Source organism: Drosophila santomea, chromosome X (genome assembly GCF_016746245.2).
Source record: "Drosophila santomea strain STO CAGO 1482 chromosome X, Prin_Dsan_1.1, whole genome shotgun sequence".
Taxonomy (NCBI): Eukaryota; Metazoa; Arthropoda; class Insecta; order Diptera; family Drosophilidae; genus Drosophila; species Drosophila santomea.
Window position 1 is genome coordinate 8990965 of NC_053021.2, and position 25120 is coordinate 9016084.

The window sequence follows — 25120 nt, forward strand, 5'->3', positions numbered from 1 at the left end:
TCGACACATGTTTACAAGATAATCGTAAACTTTGAAAGGGAAATCCTGTTGGAAGCATGTTCATTTCTGCTTTCGATACTTCAATATTTATAAATGCTCTTATTAATTTGTTTAGAAATACATAAGGGTTTAAAAAAAAACTCACCCGATGGGCAAATAGGATTCCAAAGCCTGGTGAACGGTCAACTGGGGTTCAGATAGGGCAAATCCCTTGGAGAGCAGGGTATGATGAGTGTTGATGGTCTCCTCAATGCCGCTCATGTCTTCCACGTCTTTGTCATCTGAAGTAATGAGCATACATATAAATATAATATAAGCCTGAGTAATAGTATGGCTTGGATAAATCACCTGGCAGATTGAGCTCCTTCTTCATCAGATTGGCACTGCACATGCCACCCAAATAGGCCAACTCCTGCTCCAGTCGTATCAGACACGAATTGCTGGCATTAATCTGAGCGAGACGGAAGAACACAGTTTAGAAAGAGATAGTACTAAACAGGAAATTAACTCACCGATGTGGGATTGTCGTAGCCCACGACTAGACACTTGAAGCCAAAGCGATTGTTGTGCGGATCCTGGGCATAAAGTGAGGCTGTTTCCAGGGAGAACTCCACGCAGTTGCCGGGCAGGATGAGGACATTGTGTAGCCAGGTGGAAGCACTAAAACAAAACGAATCATATATGATTATAAATCCTACTTCGGATATGTTCCTACTTACGTATTGAACTTCTTGACCACAATCCACTCCCTGTCATTGGGATCCTGGCTGCGCAGAGGCGTGGAACTGGGCGCGGAAGCAGAGCCCGGCGCATTTCCACCACCTGGACTGCGGCAGCAACTGGCCATGGTCAACTGGACACTGGCGGAGCGTTGGTGCGTGTTCGGCGCTGCTCCACTTCCGGCGATGCCACCGCCTGTGGTGCGTCTCCTGTCGCCCGCACCATGCACATTGTTATCCGCCTGCTCCAGATAGTCATCCACATGCGGCACTGGCGGCGCCTGCGATGCTGGACGCATTGGAATCGACAGGAGCAGGTAATCTTCCAGCTGAGCAGTGCCACACTGCGGGTCAAACTCGATGGTTAGCCACTGCACGCAGGGCGGGAACTCCACGCGATAGCTACTAATGCTGGCACTCTTGTACGGATGATCACTCTCCACCACACAATAGTGGTTGCTGGTGGTGCTGCTCGAATTGGAATTGCCAGACCCAGAGGTCTGGGTAGCAAAAAGAGCCGGCTCCGGTTGTCGCTGATCCTTGGACACGTGCAACTGATTTAGGGCAGCGATGTGCGGCAGTATCTCCTTGATCAAACCCAGTATCTGGACGGAACTCTTTGGATCACTGCAGGCCAGATTGGCAATGTGTGCATAGACCAGTGGCAATAACGTATGGAACATATTGGAGGCGGCCAGATTGAATACCTCCAGCAGCTGCACTGCGGCCGCTTGACTGCCCACTCCTGCCACTCCGCCAGATCCATCGGCGACACTAGCTCCGGAACCGGCAGCCATGCCGGCCACCTCCAGAGGAGCCTCCTCCGAATCGGAGTGCAGATGCTGGGGCATTGACTGTTGAGCTGGTTGCTCGGCGAACTCAAAGTCTGTAGTTCGTTCATTGCCGTTTATCGGAACACTTTGACTCTGACTCTGGCTTACACTCTGGCTTTGGCCATTTCTCAGATCCGCCGATTCCTCCACTTCGGTGGCTCCGATCTCAATTTCCATCTCGAAGGGATTCGTGGAACGCTTGTCGAACTTCAGCGTCTCCATGAGACCCTTGCTGAATGACTCAATGCGTTTGCCCAAATCCCTGGCCGTAGACAGCTGCGGATCTAGGGCTGTTGGCAGGGCAGCTGTCCTGGAATTGTTCGCCCAATTGATGTCCATGTGCTCCTCGATGGGTGTGATATTGTGCTCGGAATCGATGGTCTGAGTGTGATTGGAACTATTATCCGAAGGCGAACAAGATGCAGCCATTGCATTGCGTGCCAAAATCAACAGTTCAGTGCACTTTTTGGTTATATCAGCGGCGATTTGCAGAGCTGTATCGCGGGTGGATACCTCATGTGGTCCAAGAAGCATCATGCGATCCTCCATGTGAGTGGCCACATTGGTGCCATCGCCCGTTCGTCCGCTGGCCGAGTTTCCATCCTGTTTCATTGGCGTGCTATAGTACAGAATGCATGGCAATTGACCCCTGGCTGGAGTGGTTCCATTGAAGCTAAGATCGCAGGCATAGAAATGGAACTGGGCGCCACATGGTCCTCGAACCGCCGGCATTCCCGCATCGCCAGAGCAAGTTCTTGCTCCTTGGGAGCACAGCCGCAGGGCGTAGCGTGCATTCTCCTTGATGTGCACCGGATGGTCGAATTTAATCTCCGCCAGATCGTTGTGAACCGCATCCTGATCGTAACTACCGGACACCGACTCCAGGGTCTCCCACTTGTGCTGCGGCTGCAGATCCGCCGTATTATCGTACAGCAACTCCAACTGATAGTCATAGCTACCGGATCCCGAGTAAACCATGGCGCCAGCTATGGCCACACCAGGTCGATCCACGGCGAAGGCAATGGCATCGGGTCCAAAGTTTCCGGTATTCCAGGTCCTACTCACATCGCAGCGGGCAAAGCGAGCTCCCGTCGAATGGAGGGTTCTGGGTGGCATGAACAGTTTGTCGTATTCACCCATCGCCGTTTGGTAGACAATCTCGGCCAGAACTCTGGCCAGCAGATGACAACAGTTGTCAATCAGGCCTTGATTCACACACTCTTTACTTCCGGGATAGCTGCCGCCAAGACAGCTCCGGCTGTATATCGCCTCAATGCGGGAACGTATGGGACTGGCAATAATGTCCAGCAGACGCACAAGCACATCCTTGAATGTCCACGAATTACTCAGGAAATCACTCTTCTCCTGCTGCGTGCGATAGATCATTTGCTCCACCAGCACGGGATACGGATGGGCATCCGTGGAGGAGACCATGGGCAAGCCAGAGTTGTCGCTGGGACTGATGATCGACTGGCGTTCGTTTCCAGCCGCACTTAGCAGTGAGAAAGTGGCCCTGAGCTTCACCGATGGCGAGCACAATCCAGCAAGGATCGCACTTAGCAGGCGGGAATGCAAGGCTCCCCTATCCATCTGGGCGAGCAGATCGCACAGGCAGTTCCACTTCAACGAGGACGTCGGGTAGAATGCATCGAAACAGGCCACAAAGCTCAGGTGGCACTCGTCGAGGATCTCCAGCGACAGTTCATAGCCTACAAAGTAGTGGATGCCATAAAAAAGACGTTAACTAACTTTCAGACTTGAAGCTCACCCTCATCCGTGGCAATATCCTTGAAGATGTCATCGCAAAAGATGCCAATGAGCAGAGCTCTTACATTGCCGATGCACTCCGCCAGTTGGATGTTCTCCATGTTGGTCTTCCGGGTGACGGGAGTTCCGCTGCCAGGTGCCACCGCTGCCGAGGCCGATGTGGATGGTGCTCCTCCGCTGCTGCTGGCACTGCTTATCATGTTTGGGGCAACCGATGGCGAGGGGTCACCAAAGTACTTGGCCATTACGGCTGCATTGCCCGCCACGCGCGGTGCATTCTTGTCTGGAAATTGGAGGAGTACATTAGAAAAAATGGGAGCTTCTAATGTAAGCAGATGGGTTTTACCTTTATTTGCCTTAGACGGAACCATCTTGGTAGTGGTCACTACGCCACTACCATGGGCTGCATTGGATCCACCACCGCCCGTTGCCAGCGATGTGGAGGAGCTCCGCTGCGGGTAAATCTCGTTTGTGTACTTGCGCAGCAGGCGCAGACACGACTTGATGACATAGCCGAGGTACTGCAGCGACTGTTGCAGCTGCAGTGGCCGGGAGCGATCGCGCTCCTCGCGCAGCTGCAGCTTGAAGCAATCCCACGACCAACTAAGCAGGACCACCAGGCTTTCGAAGCACTCACGACTCACACTGTTGGCAAAGGCCCGGGAAATACGCTGCACAGGATCGGCGTCCATTTGGGCCGGCGTCTGTTTGCAATCCTGGGTGACCAGTCGGTACAGAATGGCTGGTATCTGGCCGGAATTGACGTCGGTGCCATTGTTTGCCTTCTTGCTGGACTTGAAGGAGAAAACCACCTGATCCTCGGTGGTCACGGACGCCTGACCGCAGGATCCGCAATCGGAGGAGGGTCCTGCAATCCGGGCCCACACTAAATACCATCTGCCAGCTACCGCACTGACCGGTTTGGGCAGAAGTATGTGATGTTTGCTCCTGGCACCGCACTCGTAGGGCACCTCCTTGGTCTCGCTAATCAGGATGCCTTCCTTCTCGTAGCCACCACCATCGCCGCCCAAATCGAAGAGCTTCAGCTTGCAACTGTACTCGCCGCGACCGCCGAACATGCCGAAGCCACAGATCACAATATCGGTGTCCGCCGAGAAGCGTATGGCCTCCACACTATGACCGGAGTAGCCCCAACCGCCGCCAAAGTTATCGAACCGGTTGACTACCTGGAATTCACCCGCCTGCGTTTCCGCCGTCTGTTGGGTTTGCTTCAACAGCGGCTGCTCGAAGCATCCGGGTATGTTGTCCTGCGCCGAGGTTAGGATGTCCAGACAGGCGAGTAAGTTCAAGGAGGCCTGCGAGCGGGCCACACGAGAATCCACCCGATCCGGCAAAGATAACTCCGGCGAGAGCAACGATCGATAAGTGGCCGCGTTCTGGAAGAGAGCAAGCGTCTAGAGAAGCAATACAAGAAACTGATTTCATTCGTTAGCTTACCGCTTCGCTCTCGTTGATGTCACTGGCCACCACATTGTGACAGCGCAGTTTCCGTGCAGCTCCATCGAAAACCCAGAGAACATTGTAGGTGGGATCCATGGTGAAGGCCAGTTGCGGTGGCGATGGAACGGGTTCCGGTGAATTGGTACCCTGCTTGCCACCACGACGACTCCTTGGCACTGAACCCGCTGATACCGGTGTTCCAGGAGCTACTACTGCTGCTGCTGCTGCTGCAGCAGATGATGCCACCTCCGGTTGCTGTTCCTCAAAGATCTGATTCCTGGCCTCGTGCATGCTTCGGGACATCTGCTCGTTGATGGGCACTCCAGCCGTGGCTGTGCCCGTCAAGGCCGTAATAAGCGACGACGTGGAGGCATTAGCCGGTGAATCCGCAACTGGAGTCACGGCCACATCCAAATTGGAGTTAATCTCCGGCTGCTGTTGCTCTGGCTGTGCTTGCATCAATTTCACGAAGTTGGTTTGCCCACGATAATGGGCAGTACAGCTGCCATCCCGCCGATTTATGGAGAGCGTGTGGAAGGACAGCGGAATGCTGGGGATGAGCACTATTTCAGGGATGAGTAAGAGATTGGTAAGTGATGTGATCAGTATCTTGTGAGCCACTTACATATCGTCTTCTTATTGGCCACCACATGCATCTTGGGCAGCATTTGTGCCGTGATCAGGGATTCGTCGATCTTGATAAAGGTTTGATCTCCATTGGCTCCAATCCAGGTTACCTTCTTGCCATAACAAGGACCCAAGCCACTGCAAAGTATTAGTATAGATAATCATTAGCAATCATTATTCTACTAATTCATTCGGTTTTTTTTTCATACAAGACGGCTCCGGGTGAACAATTCCACAGGAACTTCTGACGCTGGGTGAGCACCGGCAGCAGTGGAGGCATCTCCTTGGAGCCACTGGGCTGCACGTTGCCTGGCGATTGGGATCGCTCCGGTCCAGGCATACCCACTGGCGCAACTGTTGGCGATCCACCTGCTCCTCCATCAGATCCAGGACCCACCGGAGAGTCATCATCCTGGGGCGGTGGCTTTAATCCATAATCACTGGGCAGCCGTCCCAGTTGCCCCTTCTGGTAATTGCCAAACGTGTAGACCATTCCTTTCGATGTCAGCAGTACGGTGTGGTTGCTCCCAGCGGCCACCTGACTGATAGCACCGGGCACCTGGACCCGAACTGGTCCGCTCACCGGCTGCAGATCACCACTGCCCAACTGACCATACTGATTGCTGCCAAAAGTGTAGACTTCACCGGCCAAGGTGAGCACCACCGTATGGTGCAATCCACAAGCCACCTGCACCACAGGCGATGAGCTGGTGAGCTGCAGCAGCTGCGGCGCCAGCGGCGCCACTCGAGGCGGATCCTTGTCCAGGTCAGTGGGCGTGGCAGCTCCACCTCCGGCGGCTCCTGTTTCCAGTTCACCCTTGCGCTCCTTGCGACGCATGATGAGGGTTTTGGAGCGCTGCTGGCGCTGTTGTACGTCACTTGGTGGAGGTTTCAGTTCCGTTTTGGCCTCTGCAAGTAAAGAATGGTATTAAACATGCAACTAAGGATTGCTTGAACGGCAGATGAACCCACCATCGCTATCCTGGAGGGCAATGCAGGCGGCGCACAGTCCACACTTGGCACAGCCCGCATCGCCGTGGCCACAGGGACATATACTGCCCGCCAATCGCTGATCCAGTGGTACATTTAGAGCGGAGACGCAGCTAATATTGTATCCCGTGCATTCCCGACAGATGACGCACACGCGGCACTGACCCTGCACCAGATTATGATCATCGTAGTCGCACAGCGTGGAGAAGTCCAGCTTGAGGCGCTTGTCCAGCGGCAGCAGGGATGCAAAACAGGCGGCTGCCGTTGAGGATGAGGCAAATGGCGGCACATCCTTCACCGGCTGCAACTTGTTGAATATCCTGCCACACTGACCCTTGTTGTTCAGCCCGAACGAGAAAAGCTGCCCCTTCGCATTTAGGGCCACACAATGCGCCTTGCCCAGCGCCACCTTGGTCACATGCTGGTCCAGCAGCTCACTAACGAAACCCATGGCATCGCAGTGGGCTGTATCCTTGCCGTACATGATCAGCTTTCCGGTTTTGGTGACAAATGCAGAGGTGCCATTGTTGCAGGCGGCATGCACCACCACATGGCCATCGATCTTGGTCATCTTCTTCGGTTTAACCGCCTTCGGTTGCCTACGGTTCTTGCTGCTATCTCCATCTTCACCGCGCCGCGCTGTACCCGCAAAGAAAACGGTGCCATCATCGTTGACCAACAGTGAATGAATGCCATCATGTCCCACGGCCACATGGACAATATTGGCCGCCTTGGAGATGACCAGTTCGGTGAGCTTGAGTGTCGGCGTTCGACCCACGCACTTCAATCCGAGGGCAGCCGATTTTCCATAATAGTAGACCCGACCATTACTGGCCCGCACCAAGCCAAACTCCTTGCCGCAGGCCATGCCCATTACATCCACATCCGCATCTCGGCAGGGAGCGGGTAGCTTTGGCTCGAAACTATTGTGGGCCGACTGGATGCGCTGGATCTGATACTGATTGAGCAGCTCATCCTCGAAGGCCGCGTATCCCAAGGTCCGGAACTTCTTGCGCGCCAACTGCAGCGGCAGTTCAAAGGGCGGCGGATCAATGTTGTAGCTATTATGGTACAGATTCAGTTTCTTCACCACCAGTGTATCCTATTAATAAATATGCTCATATAGTTAAACATTTACATATATCGAAAAGAGATACTTACATCGCGATTGCTGCAGATGGCGTGCAGTGAGTCGTCGTCCGTGAAGAGCACGTAGTTGAGTCCTTCGCGCATGTGCAGCATGCTCAAGGGACTCATCGCCTTGATGGCCAGCGTGTCCAGGCCCACCATTTGCAGTTGGTCACCGGCACTGCGGCGACAGGTGCGCCGAAAGTAGAGCTGCCCGCCACTGTAGCCCAGCCAGGCGCTCCTCTCGTGGCTGAAGTCCTCATTCTGGGCATAGACGTGACCCTTGTAGGATCCCCCAAAGCCAGTGCCGATCTTCAGCAGCGTTCCGCCATAGAGTAGATAGACAAACACTCCATCGCAGGCCATTGCAGGCGAGGTGATGGGAGCACCTGTGCTCAACGGCGGCAGCTTCAGAGGAAACTATAAAGAAAATGGAAAGTTTATATGTAACCAAACATAAAATAGCCAAGTGCATCACTCACCTCATCAATCAGCGAGTTGTGCGGCACTCCGTGGCTGTGGAAATCCGGCCTGGTGGGCTTATTCAACGCCGCACTGATCACCGTGTGCTGCAACGTGGCCAGTACCACCGGCAGCTGGACAATCTGGGCGGAGAGCTGACGCGGCGTCATCAGCATGGCGGCAATGGCCTTGAGCATCTTGCCCGTATCACCGCGAGCTATGCACAGTCCCAGGAGCGCGGCACAGGCCATGGCCGACCAGTTGGCCTCCGCACCGGTGGCCGAATTGAGTGCAGCCGGCATGGTGGCCAAATCGAGTAGGAGATCGTACAGCGGAATGATTAGCTCCTCCGGTTCTAGCTTGAAACTCTCCGGCTGCTGTCCCTGGATGACGTCCAGCAGTGCCTTCAATGCCTTGGTGCACAGCAGCGGATGAACGTGCCGGGCATCGGCGATGAGCTCGAAGAGACTGCGCAATCCAGCGCCCACAATCAGCGGCACTGTGGCGTAGACGGGCTCCCGTTCGGTGGGCTCCTCCGTGTCCGAATCCGCATCGCTGTTGGCGCTATCCCGACGTGGTCGCTTCTCCGCTGGCAAACCGGGTCCTCCGACCACCACCGGCACTGGAGCCGGTACCCGGCCATCGACAATGACGCCAACTGGTCCACCAGGTCCGGCATTGCCAGGCCCAACGGCTCCGTGCATGGCCAAGTGGGCGTGGCAGGAGCAATCGAGAAGGTTGCTTATCATGCAGCTGTGGGCACACATCATGCAACAGGCTGAGTTGAGGTTATTGCTCCACTTCTTCAGACTCGAACCGCCCGGGCCACCGGCTGCTCCGCCCTCATGGAACAGGGAGTAGCGGGTCTCTGCCTCCAGCACCGTGGATCGAATGGCCGAGAAGACCGCGAACTTGGACGCATTCGGATCGAGTTCAATGTGCGCCACCGGAAACGAGGGCAGGATCATCAGTTGTTCCTTGACCAGCGGTGGATCCAGTGGATTCACCAGTCCACCAGCTCCCGCATTCCCCTCCAGAACCGCTGCAGCAGCTGCCGCGGCCATTGCGGCCGCCGATTTGTCCTTCCGACTTTTGCGTTTCGTTAACACCTTGCGATCGTGTTGCATTTTTCTGAAACAGGAAGAAAAATATGGGTTTAAAAATATTCTACAAAATGTATGATCAACTTGAATTACAAATCAAGAAAAAATTAAGATCGAATAAGCTATTCAGAAAATCTATTTCAGCTTCAGGAACACAAGTTCTAAAATTCCTTAAAAAATTTCTTCAAAATAATATTTTGTAATAAAAAAAAACACATTTTTGAATGAAACACCTCTTTTCATTTTTTTTTTTTATAAATGTGTATCTGTTCGACAGGTGGGACATATATTTTGTATTTCCCACTTTGAAAAAGGTATACACGAATACTGTTATTATTTTGTAAACTATAAAATAGTTGATTATTAAAACGCGCGAATTACTTGCCAACTGACTCACTTGAAAAACAAAACTTATGCAAATATTTAGGGACACTAATGCAACTTCAAGTCGTAAATCAAAAACGCATCCCAACTAACTGAAAGAGGGAACAAGCTTAATGTTGCGAGGTCCTGGCGAAGGATTTGCATTTGTTTTTGTTTGCCTATAGGAAGCTTTTCGCTCTTATTGGCTCTTATCAGCCTGTAAGCTTTCATCCTGGATGGCGGTCGTTATTTTTGGACGACAGATGCACATGAACACATATCGGGCACCAAGGTGCAAGCTTTTGGGTCTACAAATATACACATGTGACCACTGATGCGAACGTGTGCATCCGGAACTTTGTATCCTGCAGCTGACAGGTGGTTTTCAATACAGTTGGATGCATCTCAAATGCGGTTCATTTGCGCGCCATTTACCCACAAAGTGGCAATTACTGGGAAGTACATGTTTATGTAAGCTTGTTGAGAATTATGTGTTTGAAACACTTTATTTCCAGCAATTAATGAAGTGCACTTAATTAATTTTCAAAATTAAATAGTTATATCAAATGTAAATATTAAATACAATGTGTAATACTTTTGAATACAAGTTCCTTTGTGGAAAAACGACCAACTCATGGAACACGAAAACCCCAAACCTTGGCACAAAAGATTAAGTATTCTAAAGCAATTTAGCAGCAATCAATAAAAACAAGACAGTTTAGCACGCCTTCAGCTAAATCGATGTTCTTGAGCTGAGTCGACCTTTTGCCAACTAACTGTTGTCCAGGTGTACAACTAAGGTAACCTTAAGGCCAAGGTCCCAAATTGGCTAGAGCACTTAAAGTTTGTATGACAGCTATTCCTTTAAGCCCTGGTTCAATCTTAAAACTCCTATATATTTTGATTTGCAGGTCTTGTAGCTGCTATAATAGTGAATGCTACTCAATATATTAGGTTTACCTTAAAAAATGCACGATTTTTCATAAATACTAGCAAAGGTTTAAACTTTAAGCCTGACCCAGCACACATTTTCTTGCTTTTAAATATATTTTAGTCATTAAAGTTAATGTTCTATTCGGCAGAACGCAGACCCCAATCGTTTGATATGATTTTCCAACGATAATAAATTTTTGGCGGGTTAATGGGGAGAGACATCCATCGCCCCGTGTGCCATCAGTGGGTTAATGCAGGTCGCGAGGCTCTCGGCAGTCAGCTGATTGCGAGCAGCGCTCAGCTGTTCGGCGCAGGACTGTCCACTTCCGCCCGTTGCAACCCCCAAAAATCGGGGGGTGCTGCGACGTCGCGGAGAGCGAATGTGAAATGTGTAGGGGTTGAAGACCCAGATTGGAAGCCGAAGCCGAGTGCAGCGATCGATTTTTCAACCCCAAGTCGGATGGGCTGTACGGAACGTAGAGGGGATGTAGAGGGGTTAGGGGGTGGGAAGTGTATGGGACTCCGGGACATCTAGTTATCCAGATGCTGGCGGGGATTACCTGCGCGTGTTGTTCGTGTACAGCTCGTAGAAGTGGTCGCCATACTTAAGCGGATTGAGCAGGCCAACCATTTTGGCCCGATTTCCCGTTAGATCCAGTGCTCCAATCGATATTTTCTATATATTCTAATGCTCCGTTACCGTTACCGTTACTGTTGCCGTCTACCGTTACAACGTTATGCTCACTCTCTCCCGTTTTTCTCTTCTCTTCTTTGGCTAATGATTTATATTGCACAGCGGTTAAACGAAATATGAATTAACAACTAGAATTGAACTATTTTGCCGAGCATCGTCTGGCAATTTGAGTGCCCTTTGTTTTTGCCATTTGCCTTTTGTCACTTTCACGCAAAAAAAAAAGGAAACACACACCGAACGACAACGCAACGGTACAATGGGAACGAGAGAACTAAAAGTTTCGTCCCGCTCTCTTCACCCCCTTGGATGTTGTTGTTTTTGTACGCTTCCTGCGAGAGAGGGTGCTCAGCTGTGCGGGAGACAGTGTTGGTAAGAAAATGTCCTATTCGCGCGGCTTGCCGTCTTAAATATTTCCGAGCTTTCCGATTAAAGTTTGGTCGGCGTAAAAAGTATTTTAAATTGCATACACAATAATGGCATGTTGCCCACGAAATAAATTTTGATAAAGCAGATTTGAACACTACCTTTCCGGCACTTACCAAGGTTTTTCAGTTGTCTATTATGACACTACGCATAAGTATCAAGCCTGAAATTGCGCATTTTATGTTCAACTTTGAAAATCCGTTTGCCTTTTCCTTATAAGTTCCGTTACAAAAGTTTACATTTTAAAATATTTCAGTTTCATTACAACACCTCAACTGTTTGTTTAGTGCTGAAAAACGCCGGCGCAACGCTAGCTGGCAACTCTGTCTAGCAGCTGTCACAGCAACAAAAACAACAGGGGCAAGAAGAAGAACTTTGACAGCTGCGGCGCAACCAAAATCGAAGAAAAACATTTTACGTAATTTAATTGTGCGAATTTCAATGGCTTGCGAGTGTACTAAAACGCTTTTTCCCCACCCGCAGGATGGGCAACGCGCTGACGCACTACTTGAAACCGGACGTGATGCCCGGCCCGGATGTGGTGCCCACCTTTGACCCACTGCTGGGCTTCGAGTCGCGCAAGGAGCGTGTGATGATCGCCACCCAGGAGGAGATGGAGTCCGCCAAGCTGCCGCTGGAATTCCGCGACTACTGCGCCCACCTGGCCATCGCCTACCAGGCCTGCCGCAGCGACACCTTCCCGTTTGTGTACAAGTGCGCCCACCAGAAGCACGAGTACCTCACCTGCGAGTACGAGGACTACGTGCTCCGCATGAAGGAGTTCGAGCGGGAGCGCCGGCTGCTGGAGCGCCAAAAGCGCCTCAACAGGGCCGCCTAGGCTTAAGCTAGACATCCCTATACAAAAACACCCCCAAAACACCATCAGGTGACGCTCCTGGCCGCGGATTCACTGCCACTGCCCCATGTTGCAAGCTAGTTTCCAGCGGAAATGTCAATAAACAACTCCATGCTAGTAATAATGCGGATCTGCTAACCATTTTTTTTTTTATTATCCATTAAACGATTGAAAAACTGTTCAAAAAAAGCCGACGAGTGTCTTGAAGATGTGGATCGTGAAAAGATCATCGATATTTAAATCGATTTAGGTGGATGAGCCGTGGGTTCAAGTTATGGATGTTATTGGCAGCTATAGTAGATCTGAGCGGATATATAAATAAACAAATTGATGTATCTCCCAACTCGAAAAGTGTCACCAGTTGAATTCATTCAAAGTGCCTTCAAAACGAAATATATCCGATTCTCGACAGCGAATAGAATATAATCAAATTGAGTAGATTTCACAGATTCCAATTGTCAGCGTGGTTCCTAATGCAATTTTTGTGTTCACCTCAAATAGGTAATTGGAATACAATGGCCTTTGGTCGTCAACAAGTATTCCCTATCTAAGCAGTTGACAATTTTTAGAACATTTAACAACTGTGAGATAGCTGCAAATATTCATACAGGAAAAGTCTTTCAACCAATTAATTTTTAACTTGGAGGAAACCCTTCAAAAACGTTTCCATTTAAGCATAATTATTAAAGAAATCAAACTCCCGTGTAGGCAGTAAAACACCTTTTATTCACTGGTTTCTGCAATTTTAAGCTTAATATCAAACTCATCTCCTGGCTTAATCGTACAATTGCTTTCGTTTAACAATGCAACGAACATGCGCGCACACACAACACACCCCGTATATCACAATCACACACCCGCATATCTAGAAATATACGGAATACTATATCTCCTGACTACATAATATATGATATATATATGCATATGTATGGAAACTAACGAACTACTGATGATGGCAAGTGGTTTGTTTTATAAATTACATTCTAACTAGTGGGGGAGGATCCAGCTGCCGGATGGCTTTAACTCATTCAATAAATGCATCCTCGTTGCTCCGGCACGCAAATCTTTGGTAGAGGCTTCTCCTCGGCACCAGACACAGGACCGACCCATCAAATGCCCAATTTGCGCCACAGATTATGCATGCGTCCGCCGGTGGCAAAGATGCTGCGCAGCATGAACACCTGGATGAGGCCAACACCGATCATGGCGCTAATTTGCAGCATAGACCAGTGGTTGACCTTCTGGAAATTGGACTCGGCCAGATTGCGATCGCGTGCCTCGTGTGATCGCAGGACATCCTGCAACTGGCGTGCCTTGTTGAGCTGCAGACGAATGCGTCCAATGAAGTCCATGATGTCCTGCACCTTCATATCGTAATACTCGTCCCGTGAAAGACCCGTAAGCTCATCCACCTCGTTCCACTGCGTGTCACCCTGTAGCTCCTCGCCCTCGCGCTCCACAATCAGCTCGAAGAACACCGTCTTGCGGTTGAACATGCTGAAACTGTTGTCGAAGCAGAACCGATAGTCGCCCTCCTTGGCCACCTCGTGGCGATGGACATTCTCCGGTTTCTTGAAGTCACTCACTATCACCAAGCCAATGGGATCCAGCAAAGTGAAGCTGATGTCCAGGTCACCATGCCCGCCATCGATTACCTGGTACTCAAAGTCGATGGTCTCGCCCTGACGCACTGAGTGGTAGAGGCACTCCGTTTTGCCGGCGTCCACATAGACGGTCATCTCCTTGTCGTAGGCTTCCGCATCCTGGACGCCCAGCAGAAGTGCTGCGACGAGAGGGAGCAGGACCAACCCAGGCATTCCCAGCCAGATCTGGACGCAGTGACGCAAAGGTAATGAGTAATGGTGGCTAAATTTAGCCGGCTCTTTATCTTACCGCTTGCATTGTGAGCTGTTTAAACTAATATTAAAAATACAAAATGCTTACCGCGGCAGTGTGCCCGTTTACCGCGCAGAGATTGGAAATTTAAAAAGCGTTCACATTTTTCGCCAAGTCAACTACTTTTTTTTTTAGCTAGATTTGGCTATTTTTAGATTCTGCGGTCTTATACAATATCAAAATAACAAAATTTAGTTTTTCAAAAGTGGGCATAAAAATTTAAATATATTAAAGAATTTTATTGAAGTTTTAACGCCAATAGCTGGAAAATAATTATAGCAACTCATCTGAAGGCCTGAGTTGCCATGGCTCCTAAAACTCAGTGATTCAGACTTTTCAAGTCTTGGTCCATCTTACTATAATAATAATAATTATAGCAACTGGGCTCTGAATAAAAGCAATAACGACGGCAAATTTGATAGATGTTCTATAATATATACAAATAACTTAAAACTAGTTTTTATTTAATTAAATTTTACATAGATTTTAGAATCAAGATCCGGCAACGCTGGTAAATAACGGACTCTGGATAAGCGGCAAATTTAAATGTGAAAATTAAATGTACCTAAAACCAAATAAATTAAAAAACAAAATAAATCCATAATTTAAATCAAAAAATTTAACAAACTATAAGCCCCTGAGTAGAGGTACGAAAATGGCTTGACCACTTAGTCCTGTGGCTTTAAAAATGGAATAAGGAGCCAAAAATCACATCAAGATGATAAGAAATCACAAATGTAAAATTACAGTAAAGATTTTAAATAAAACAAAATAGCTTGTGTTGTTTGAAAACCCTTTTAATCAGTATTTTATTGTATTGAAAACTACTTTGCAAGGTCACACTGATCAGGCCTAGAATAAGCTCGAAAGAAAACTTGGAAAAATAGAAGAAAAAACGTCAACAAAAAATCGGAAAAATCAGGCGAAAAAGAGACAGACATACCGGATTATATGTCAGTTTTAGCTGATCACGTGAAGTGATTATTTGCCACGAATAGGTTATATTCGCAACGATGAAGATCCGAACCAGGAGGAGTCTTTCCTTTTCCGGCTGTGGCTTCCTGGGCATCTACCATGTGGGCGTGGCCGTCTGCCTACGCCAACACGCCCCCCAACTGTTGCTGGAGAGGATTGCCGGCGCATCCGCCGGTGCCTTGGCCGCCTGCTGTCTGATCTGTGATCTCCCGCTTGAATGCATGGCCGGGGATTTCCTGCGAGTTGTCCAGGAGATACAACGGCATTCGTTGGGCGCCTTCAGTCCGTGGTTCAATCTGCCGGAGTGCCTCCTCGAGGGCATGCGAAGCTGGTTGCCTGAGGATGCCCATCTGCTGGCCAGCGGACGGCTCCATATATCCCTCACCCGCGTCAGCGATCGCCGCAACGTGGTCATGTCGGAGTTCAGCTCCCGGCAGGAGCTCCTCCAGGCCCTCATGTGCTCGTGCTTCATTCCCGGACTTTCTGGATTGGTGCCTCCGCAGGTGAGTTTCTTAATTATTATTGAAAACATTAATAAACCTATTAGAAGCAAATATCACGTACATTCTTTAAAATATCTAATAACAATGAAGAAACGTAGGAAATTTAAATGTTTTTGCGTAGGCAATTTTACTCCCGAAATTAAGATGATCAAAAACGTTTAAACGAAAATTTCAAACCAGGTGTTCAACTTGAATATATGTATGTATATATATGAAATATATGTCTTATCAGGTACGCGGAGTTCGCTATATGGATGGGGCCTTTTCCGATAATCTGCCCCTGCTGGACGAGCACACCGTCACCGTAAGTCCATTTTGCGGGGAGAGCGACATATGCCCACGGGATCAGAACCCCCATCTGCTCCAGCTGAACATCAATTGGGCGAACACTTGCATCCGTTTGTCCCGGAGGAATCTGCGTCGCATGGTGCGAATCCTGGTGCCGGGCAGAGCGGACTTCATGGCCAATTTTTGTCAGCAGGGCTACGATGATGCGCTCCAATTCCTGCGCAGGAATAGCTTTCTCAAGGAGGGTTTCAGGGTCCAGGAGAAGGGCATGATTAGTTGGATCCACGAGCAGATGGAGAGGGAGAAGGAGCTGCGTGAGAGCCCAAGGGATCTTGAGAAGGAGCACATAAATCGCATGACTATAAACAAGAAGGATATGCAGCATAAGAAGCGCAGGAACCGTAAACATAAGACTCAAAGACAAAGTTCACGAAGGACCAAGAAGAACCAGCAGGAAAAGATCAGGGACGAAAGGATTTTGGAAATGAAGATTAGAAATAACGAGAAGGACCACCAAAAAGACGCTACCAACACGGATAATCTGACACCGATCAGAGAGAAAGGTCTGGAAAAGAGGCCTCCAGAGGAGCACGATCACTATGCCAGTTCACTCATGGGCTCCACCTGGTCGCTCCTGTGTCGCGTATTGTTCGCACCGCCGCTGGCCAGGCACATGGTCCAAGTTGTCGCCCGCCATCTCAGCCAGAGTCTCACGCTCTGCGAGCAGCCGCACTTTGATCTCGCTCTGATGCAGGCACCGGCCGCCTGTTACGCTTCGAGCACCTCCTGCCCCCCATCGACGCCACTGGGTGATAGCGATAACGACAAAGTCAAGGCCTAACGAGTGTGCGAGGCCAGCCAAATTGAATCGGAAGATCAGGTGGCTGAGGAGTCGGCTGGGGTAGAGGGGACATCCGGCGGCGTTCATTAGGCGCCATTAGCTTTATCAGCGATCGTCAATCGATCGGTTTCCAATTGATTTTTATGTCTGTTTCGCGCAATTACTTTTATTTAATAGACAAACTTTTTCCGCGTTCTGTTTTCTCAAACATCGTATTTTTTAATGTTTTTATGTACTCTGACTGCTGTGAACCAAATAACCAAAATAATTGTAATTAATAAACTCGATGTTGATGTATTGAAAAAAACAAGAAAGGATTTTAAATCCAATTTAAGTTAGTACACAATATAATTAAGAAGTCCACAGTTAAATTTATTACTTATTAACTTCTTGTTAAGGTCCTAGCCAAACCAAAAAAAAAAAAAGAAATCTGCGAAGAAACCCAAAATAATTGAAATCCGCTTGCTGCGTTGCACTCGATTCTTCTATCCGAGTAAACTGATATAACCTCCAGATCCGAGGCTCTGACGCAGATTCTTATCAGCAAGGTGCAACGCAAGAGAGGATGATGCACGACAAGATCAGAGAAGTCGGCGCAATAGTACCCATATATGTATGTACATATGTACATACGAGTTTGTGCAATATCATACTCAATAATCAGAAGCGAGAGAATGAATAATAAGAATCACGCCACTTTCTGCACTTTGCCCCTCGGCCATCTCGCTCGCACTCGTGGTGATTAAAGGATGACACGCCCCTTACGCCGCAGGCGGGAGCTCATCCTTAGGCTTTATCGCCCCCCCTCCCGTTGCAACTCTCTTCCCTGGGACTCTTTCCTCCCATTTTTCTGCGTGTGTGTGTTTTATAAAGTCATTCATTTTTTTTTTATAGTACTTACTCTTGATTACGTTTATAGTTGGAGCGCCTTTATGGGCACACTCTCCGCTCCCCTCTTTCTCCGCGATAAGAATTGTCGTTGCCAGGCGAAGACTGGAAGACCAGACCTCGTCATCGTCGGCATCTGAACGGGGAGATCGGCTGGGGAGACCAGGTCCAAAGTCCGTCTCCATTAACATCTTTACACTCGGTGGCCCCCCCGTAGACGTATACACACCTTGCGGTTGGCATTCCCATTACATTGGGCTGTCCCATAACGATCGTTACCTCCATGATCATCGAACGGACCGACAAACGATCGGTGCATTGCACTTTCACCGAGGATCTACCCATCTAAAATGTTAATTGGAGCAGTAAAGCTTAATGGAACTTATAGAGAATATTCACTTATCGTTGCTTGAAGAAGAACGAGTCTTCAATCGGAAGAATCGGATTTACCTATCAATATCAATATGTTATGAAGTACTACAATGACAAAGCCAGTATGAGATGTTTTTGTGTTGTGGACAAAGAGTAGATTTACTTATCATAATGGTTGTTCTATCGAAAAGCCTCTATAAGACACAATCAAGGCTATTACTGGAAGGTATTTTCAAATGGAATTTTTTGCGCTAATACGTGAATAATAGGGAGAATCGGTCATTATTGAAGTGCTTAAGCTTCTCAAATACGATAAGATTTGGGAATTTCTTTTCTTTTTAGGTACCAGCTATCAGTTACAAATATTTAGTTTCACAAGTGTTGGAGTTTTTTCTCCATGTGTATGCCATATTACTCGACTGCGGTCTCGGAACCCGTCGAACAAGTCATGGGTTCCATGGGTTCCACAAGAAATACCAATACCATTAGCAAAGCCCTTTTCTGGCCAGACTAAACTCATGAATATTTTTAACCCAAATGCATTGTGCAAAACGCAAAATTATGCCAAGTATGCTGAGTCTGAGTCTGAGATTGATTCCCCAGGCGGGCAAACTGGAACCTAGTCCAGACTTTGGACAGACTGAGCCCATGGCATGTTCCCTCTTGTCGGGAGCGCAAATTAAAGCGATCGGCCAGACGTGGAGCATACAAATGAGTTGGGGATAGGGGATACGGATTCGGTGGTGTAGATTCAGGGGAGTGGCGAAGCCAACTGAAATGAAAAGGAAACTCAGAGAAGCCGACGTCGACGTTTTGCCCAATCTACAAGACGGATAATTGCACGGCCATTAACGCCGTCATTATCGACAGGGACCAGAGTCACAAGTCCACTGGGCAGTGGACAGTGGACAGTGCGGCTCAAGAAAGTGGGATCTTGACTTTGGAAGTACTATCTAGCCAAATAGTATTTGTGGTATAATACTCCACTGAAGTGTGCTATAAAACTAGAAAAAATTACTAACATACTACATTCCTAATATGAAGCACATGGTCTTAGTTTCGCAAAGCAGCGATTTCCGATTTCCAGCAAAACGCACTTTAATATCACATGTTCGGAAACATGGCATTCTCGTACATATAGCCGCCTTCTTATCAGGCCAGCAAGTGCTCCATAAATTCATTCGCTGCAGCGTTTCGGCAATTGCGAGGACTGAACTCTACACTGAACTCTAAATAAATCAGCGGACCGGAGAGTGCTGTCCCGATAAGGCGCCTAATCAGATGGGGGGCAGTAGGAGCTATAGCGCTCCTCCTCCGCTTATCGTTTACAATTGAAAGAAATTCGTTGGCAATTCTCTTGTTCTTCGTTCCAGTTTTGCGTTGGTTCTTTTTATTAATATTTAATATTATCAATCTAGTTGTTTAGAGCAAACATTATGGCTAGGTTCTCCATACAAATGTGTGGGGTGGTGTGTGTGTGTTATGTATATATATATATAAATATATATATATATATATGTGGATATATATTAGGCATAATTCATTTTCATTAGCAATTAGACATCATCTGGTTGGGCTCCCAGCGAGCGTAAAATGGAAATTAAATAGAGATAGAAATAGCATTAGGTATTATATTACGTATACGTAAAGCTAACCGCACTACGCCAACCGTGTGCGTATGTTTCTCTTTATATGTATATGTATCATATATCTGCGTATATATTAGGCATATATAGGTGTGTATACATTATATAGTATTATTCAATGCATGCGTGGCACTTTAGCACAGCTAAAATTGACGAAAAAAAACGCTCTCTTCTGACTCCCGATCTCTGCGACTACTATATCTTACAAACTAGGATTGGTGAGGGCTATACTTCAAATAAATATTTACAAAGCAGATGGCGCAGGAGGTGGGGTTCTTGGGTGTGCGTTCGAATAACCTTCTCAACTTTAGATGATCCTCTATGGTAGTACTACTCGTATCGGCTAGTACTCAATGAAATATTACGCAAAAAAAAAAAAAAGAAATTATAAAATACATTATAAAATGGGCGGCTTGGGTGGTAGGTAGGGGGTATCTTAGGTGGTGAGCGTGTGTGAAAGAGGATAATATCTAGCTATAGATATAGTTGTAGATGGGCTGCTGTTTTTCCACTACTGAGACGTCACCGCCGGCGCCCGTTTGCTTTTGGCCACATTTAGCTAAGAATGGCTAGGCCACAACAGCCTTGTTGTTGCTGCTGGAACTGGTGCTAGTGGTGGTTCCAAATGGCGAACAGGTGTCGCTGCTGCTGCCGCCAGACTGCTCCACATTCGTGCCCATCGACGAGTTAATAAAGTTGATGTACTGATGCAACTTGAGGGCAGCTATCAGGGAGCTCAGATAGTCGTTGATGTTGCCCTTCTGGACCTGCTTGATCTGTCGGGAGACATTTCGATAGACGCGACGGGAGATCTTGTTGGATAGCCGTCCAACCGTCTGTACTGTGTGTAGGACTGGATCCTCGCTGGCGGGAACTGGCACTACAAGTAAATGGAGGAGAAGCAATCACCATTAACGAGGGAAGCCAGTAATTGTAATTTGAGTATTTGTTACGGGTTATAAACAAGTCATTGATTGATTAGTAATAGTGGCGCTGTGTGGGCTGGTGTGTGCTTACCATAAACTTGTTGAGTTCCCTATCGATAATGCCTACGATCTCTGGATTTCTTCTAACGTACTCAACAATTTCGGTTATGATTTTCAGGGACATGGACAGAAATACCGTCGAGGCGGCCACTAAGAATCTATCATCAATCTCTTGATCGTGATCCCGGTCGTAGCTCTCCCCAACAACAATAACTAACAAATGGCATAGAGAAAGAGAGAGAGATATTAATTTAGAAAATTAATTGGAGGGATGGGTGGTTAATTAAAGTTAGGGGCGGGGGGACATAACCAGGATCAGAATCTGGGTTTCGAAAAATTTTTAAGGCTAATCAACATTTATCGCTCGTCCCGAAATCGTAAATATTTCTGTATATTATATTCCCATTTTGTTCTCGTTTTGTGTGTGAAATTATCGCCATGCTTGATTAGTGTTCATGCTTTTTTATTTACTTGCTATTTTTATGCTTATTAGACAATGTGTTAGTGGTAGACAAACAAACAAACGATCGAACGAACAAAAGATCAGCTCGGGGATCGGAAACTTACTGTCATTTTCAGAACTCTTGCCATTCCTCACGACGGCATTTTGTTTATCATCTGAGAATTAAAAATATTTACGATTTATATTTAGTATTTTGTTTACACACCGCGCGCAAAAAAAAAAGTGAGGGCAGCAGAAGGCAAACAAGCTAATTTTAAATTTTTGGGCCAACAGATGAATATTGTACGGAGCCAATAAATAATAGTCTCCACCATCCAAAGATCTCAAATAAAACGGAGCTAAATAGTACTAAACGTATTCGCTCTAAAGACAGTATTGTTAATTTTTAAAATAATTTTTTTAAACATCTTTAACTAATTATGCTGGAAGAACGACGGACAAAACTATTAGTTATAGTGATGTCAATGATCAGATGAAATTGGTATTAAATAAATAAAAAAAAAGTAGTTTTAAACGTAATGAAATGTACAACACGATTTTAATTTAAATTGCTTCAATTATCTTACATTTTAATATTAAACTTAAATTCATGGCAATGAGAAAGGCTAATTAAAAAAGGCTACGGCTCCAATAAATAATATATATAAATTGAAATAACCCAAAATTTGCCCTTGTATTTTTGTAGGTCTTCCTTCAAAACTCACCATTATCTTCCTCCACATCCGACTCGCACTTGGGGAAGTAGTATTCCAGGAGGCGCTCGGCCAGCGCCGTGGTGGTGTCCACTCCGTTGACAGCTAGACTGCCGTACTGGGTGGCCAGCACCTCGTTGGCCTTTTGCCAGGCGAGATCCTTCAGAGAGGCGGCCTTCTGCTGGCCGGCTGCCTTGAACTTGACGACGCGCTCCAAATGGGGCTGCACCACGTCAATCACCTTGCTCTTGGCCTGGTTGTAGATCTCCTGTGGTGTGTCCTTGATGATCGGTGCCTTTACCTCCAGCTTATCGATGCCCTTGACCAGGGTCTGGTCGACATAGGAGATGGGTCTGTCCAGTTTAGTGACAAAGGGGGCCGCCGTTGTCACCGCGCGCGTCACACAATCCTCGGCCGCCGTTAATGCCCATTCAAAGACACGATTTTTGCCTGAAAATAAGAATGGTTGACATTATAATGAGGTATACAAATTGTTAATCAGAGTATATGTACATTAATACCAATTATTATTTGAAATTTAACAGCCAGTTTAATCTGGAACTTCTAGAATTTCTAGAATTGGCTAGTAATACATCATATATGTGACACAGTACTTGTGGAGAGCGCTCTTATCAGTTGCAACCGTAATAATAATAATAAATGTGTAGCATTTCTGGTTGATAAGCAACTGCGCAGTTCACGAACCCCACGGCCCCTTGGACCCCTATTCTATCTGTCTGGGGCCCCGACAGTTTAGACTTTGATAGTTCGTCACTCGGCAAACACATCATCCAATTCCAATTCCAATCCCAGCAACTGCAGCAACAACAACTGCGAAATATCACAAACAAGTCGAAAGTCCAACTAGATTTCTTGTTGTTGCTGCTGTCGACGGTGAGACCCCAAGAGCCTAGCATCAGTGCTGTCTGAGTTAGTTTTCATCCAAATCTAGCTTTTTTTGGACATCGGTAAATCAGAAATGTTGTTTACAAAGATCTGTTATTTCAAACTAAAATGCACCAGTTTAATTGCAATACTAAACGAAATAAGTAACATATTGAACTAACTAATTTACTACTGTTTACTATATTATAGTATTCTAGCTATAAATTAAAGTGCAACTTTAGCTTAATTTTTGGTCCGCCCTGGCAACACTGCCAGTGCCAGTGGCGTGGCCATTAGTTCTGCTTTGCTTTTGCTCTCATCAAAACGAGCCCCCTTTTGTTGTCGACGCCTCTGCGGCTGCAGCCTACGCGAGGTGGCCTTATTGTCGCCCCCCGTTCTCTCTTTCGCTCTCTTTTGCGTTGGCCAAGTGTTTTATTATTATGTAAATTTTAAACGAACTTTGAACGCAACGCGTCACGAGGGCAAAGTGCCGGCCTTTTTGCTTTTTTAATGATAGGTCATGGTTGTTGTTGCTGTGATTTCGATTATTGAACGACCGGCAATCAATTTATATCAATTGAGTTTAATTTCTGGCCAATTAAACGAACAAAATTAAAAAAAGAACACAAAAAAGAGTTGTTGCTGCTGCCCTCTATATGCGTTTCGAGTTCGAATTGCAACTCGAATTAAAATGGCGAAGCAAAGTCAAAAAAAGCAACGGTTTCGGTTTCGATTACGGCTTTGAGTGCATATGGTCGCTGCAATTGTTGTTTTTGCTATTTGCCTCCTCCTCCTCCGGTCGTTTATTCTCTATATGTGCCGTTAGGCGTGCCAAAGTAACGGGACTTGGCGAGTTCAATGCACCCGGAGGAGGTCTTATTTTCATTTTCTTGTTTTTCTTTTTTTTTGTGCTGCACTCACCTTTTACTTTTCCGTAGACATCCTGGGATTTGTCCCATGCCGCATTTACCACGGGCAATTTGATGATCCTCTCGAGAGACTCGAGGTGCGGCAACAGGTCCTTTGCATCCTTGGGCTGGTCCACATCGTTCACCGCCGTTCCATTGCCGGTTGTTCCGTTCCCGGTGGCGTGTTTCTGCTCTGCACTGGCCATGATCTGTTCTCTTTGGTTCCTCTTGCGCTGCTTTCTGCTGCCTTTTTTCACTTTTTCTTTCTTTCGCTTCTCGGTCTTTCGCTATCAAGCTCTTTTGCTTGCCACCGCACTTTTCTTTTGGCCTCTTACTTCTTTTCTTTCACGAACAAAAAAACAGCTTAATCTGCGAGTGAGTGTGCGAATGTAGGGTTTGTGTGTCTGCGTTCTGGAAGCACTTTTTATATTTTATTCCAAGCACTTTTTGGCACGTCTGCTCACGTCTGCTCGCTGGGACTCTCTGACTGATTTGCAAGCTGCGCGGCTGGTTTATTATATGAGCGAGAGCCGCCAGTGTTGCCAGCGCCGAGCAACAAAAAAGCTATGAGCGACAGTGATGCTGCAGCTGGCAAGTAATGTATAGGGAAATTTGAGAAAAATAGCCAAAAAGTTGTTCAGCCACCTGTTGATTTCTCCAAGTTTTATGACTAGTGGAGAGTCAAAGGGCGTTATGAAAAATTAACCATGAACTTTAAGAATATCGTTTATTTGAAAATATTGTCTTATATTACTAACAACTGCAAAGTTCTGTAGTCAACTATTAAGCAATTTGTTATTCAAATATGCTGAAATGAACTAAGAAAAATTTCTTTACAAAATCTATCTTGAAAATAGCTAGATCGATTGGTCCTGAGTCGCAGTCTTCACTGCGGAGAGCAGAGAGACTTAAAGCGAAACATTTGAGATTAGGACTCTCTTTGGACTTCCATATAATTATCATATGAATAATTGTACTTTAAGTTTTGGACAGTACGCGCAAAAACGAAATGTTTTAAAATTTATATCAAAACTCATCGACATTTTACAAATTCTAATAAACTGATATAATGTACATATGTACTACATAAAACATGGTTGTTTTTATTGGAAAGGATAGTTTTTTTTTTTTTTATATGTTATATTATAATCATTTTTAGAGTAAGAAAATGTATTATTATTATTTTATTGAAAAAATACTTATATCTTAATCTGTAAACATATTTATATTTCGAAACTGATTTTAAAGTTTTGCCGATCCTGACACAGTTCATAGTGCAATTCTTCTTTGTTGTCCTTGGAGGGGGTTTAATTCTTCTGCCTAGAAAGCAAGAGAGTTGAAGAGAAAGAAAGAAATTTGGGGAAAGCTGAGAGACAGCGCCTATGTTTGTTCGGCATGCTTGACAACTAGATTAATTA

The 25120-nt window shown here is 46.8% G+C and overlaps 5 protein-coding genes across 8 annotated transcripts in view; 2 read left to right on the forward strand and 3 right to left on the reverse strand.

The window, feature by feature from the left end:
* The window catches only part of LOC120456064 (E3 ubiquitin-protein ligase highwire), a 43559-nt gene extending 32298 nt beyond the window's left edge, over positions 1–11261 (reverse strand). The window contains exons 1-13 of the mRNA XM_039642654.2: positions 10947–11261; positions 8008–9118; positions 7559–7945; positions 6380–7499; positions 5617–6316; positions 5406–5545; positions 4778–5343; positions 3666–4716; positions 3321–3602; positions 720–3261; positions 513–660; positions 349–451; positions 146–281 (exon numbers count right to left, since the gene is read on the reverse strand). Of these exons, the coding sequence (XP_039498588.1) occupies positions 146–281; positions 349–451; positions 513–660; positions 720–3261; positions 3321–3602; positions 3666–4716; positions 4778–5343; positions 5406–5545; positions 5617–6316; positions 6380–7499; positions 7559–7945; positions 8008–9118; positions 10947–11017 (8357 nt within the window). The 5' untranslated portion in view covers positions 11018–11261. The remainder of the gene's footprint in view (positions 1–145; positions 282–348; positions 452–512; positions 661–719; positions 3262–3320; positions 3603–3665; positions 4717–4777; positions 5344–5405; positions 5546–5616; positions 6317–6379; positions 7500–7558; positions 7946–8007; positions 9119–10946) is intronic.
* A 501-nt stretch (positions 11262–11762) lies between these two features.
* Positions 11763–12497, forward strand: LOC120456397 (NADH dehydrogenase [ubiquinone] 1 beta subcomplex subunit 7). Its single transcript, XM_039643226.1, has 2 exons — positions 11763–11921; positions 11987–12497. The coding sequence occupies exon 2, from the start codon at positions 11988–11990 to the stop codon at positions 12339–12341; it is 354 nt and encodes a 117-aa protein (XP_039499160.1). The 5' UTR covers positions 11763–11921; position 11987; the 3' UTR covers positions 12342–12497.
* Positions 12498–13064: 567 nt separating this feature from the next.
* Positions 13065–14330, reverse strand: LOC120456396 (transmembrane emp24 domain-containing protein 5). Of its 2 annotated transcripts, none has more exons than XM_039643224.1 (2): positions 14253–14330; positions 13065–14188 (listed from the first exon to the last, which is right to left on the reverse strand). In XM_039643224.1, exons 1-2 carry the CDS (start codon positions 14259–14261, stop codon positions 13469–13471), a joined length of 729 nt encoding a protein of 242 aa, XP_039499158.1. In that variant the 5' UTR covers positions 14262–14330; the 3' UTR covers positions 13065–13468. The 2 variants fall into 2 exon arrangements, with proteins under 2 accessions (XP_039499158.1, XP_039499159.1); XM_039643225.1 differs by having other exon boundaries at positions 14304–14323.
* Positions 14331–15098: 768 nt separating this feature from the next.
* On the forward strand, positions 15099–17152 carry LOC120456662 (1-acylglycerol-3-phosphate O-acyltransferase Pnpla3). The gene is made up of 2 exons (XM_039643595.2): positions 15099–15733; positions 15966–17152. Exons 1-2 carry the CDS (start codon positions 15269–15271, stop codon positions 16860–16862), a joined length of 1362 nt encoding a protein of 453 aa, XP_039499529.1. The 5' UTR covers positions 15099–15268; the 3' UTR covers positions 16863–17152.
* Positions 17153–19474: 2322 nt separating this feature from the next.
* Positions 19475–24197, reverse strand: LOC120455938 (lipid storage droplets surface-binding protein 2). Of its 3 annotated transcripts, XM_039642466.2 has the most exons (5): positions 23716–24197; positions 21922–22359; positions 21322–21372; positions 20786–20967; positions 20365–20648 (listed from the first exon to the last, which is right to left on the reverse strand). In XM_039642466.2, the coding sequence occupies exons 1-5, from the start codon at positions 23906–23908 to the stop codon at positions 20505–20507; spliced, it is 1008 nt and encodes a 335-aa protein (XP_039498400.1). In that variant the 5' UTR covers positions 23909–24197; the 3' UTR covers positions 20365–20504. The 3 variants fall into 3 exon arrangements, with proteins under 3 accessions (XP_039498401.1, XP_039498402.1, XP_039498400.1); XM_039642467.2 differs by lacking the exon at positions 20786–20967 and having other exon boundaries at positions 19475–20648; positions 23716–24196; XM_039642468.2 differs by lacking the exons at positions 20786–20967; positions 21322–21372 and having other exon boundaries at positions 19475–20648; positions 23716–24196.
* Between the last annotated feature and the right edge of the window lie 923 nt (positions 24198–25120).

Bases quoted from the DNA above. Each gene is read 5' to 3' on its own strand.
- LOC120456397 (XM_039643226.1), top strand. From the start codon at position 11,988: ATGGGCAACGCGCTGACGCACTACTTGAAACCGGACGTGATGCCCGGC.
- LOC120456662 (XM_039643595.2), top strand. From the start codon at position 15,269: ATGAAGATCCGAACCAGGAGGAGTCTTTCCTTTTCCGGCTGTGGCTTC. The intron at 15,734-15,965 runs GTGAGTTTCTTA...ATGTCTTATCAG, and splicing joins CTGGATTGGTGCCTCCGCAG to GTACGCGGAGTTCGCTATAT.
- LOC120455938 (XM_039642466.2), bottom strand. From the start codon at position 23,908: ATGGCCAGTGCAGAGCAGAAACACGCCACCGGGAACGGAACAACCGGC. The intron at 20,968-21,321 runs GTAAGTTTCCGA...GCCATTTGTTAG, and splicing joins CAAGAGTTCTGAAAATGACA to TTATTGTTGTTGGGGAGAGC. The intron at 20,649-20,785 runs GTAAGCACACAC...ATTTACTTGTAG, and splicing joins GGGAACTCAACAAGTTTATG to TGCCAGTTCCCGCCAGCGAG.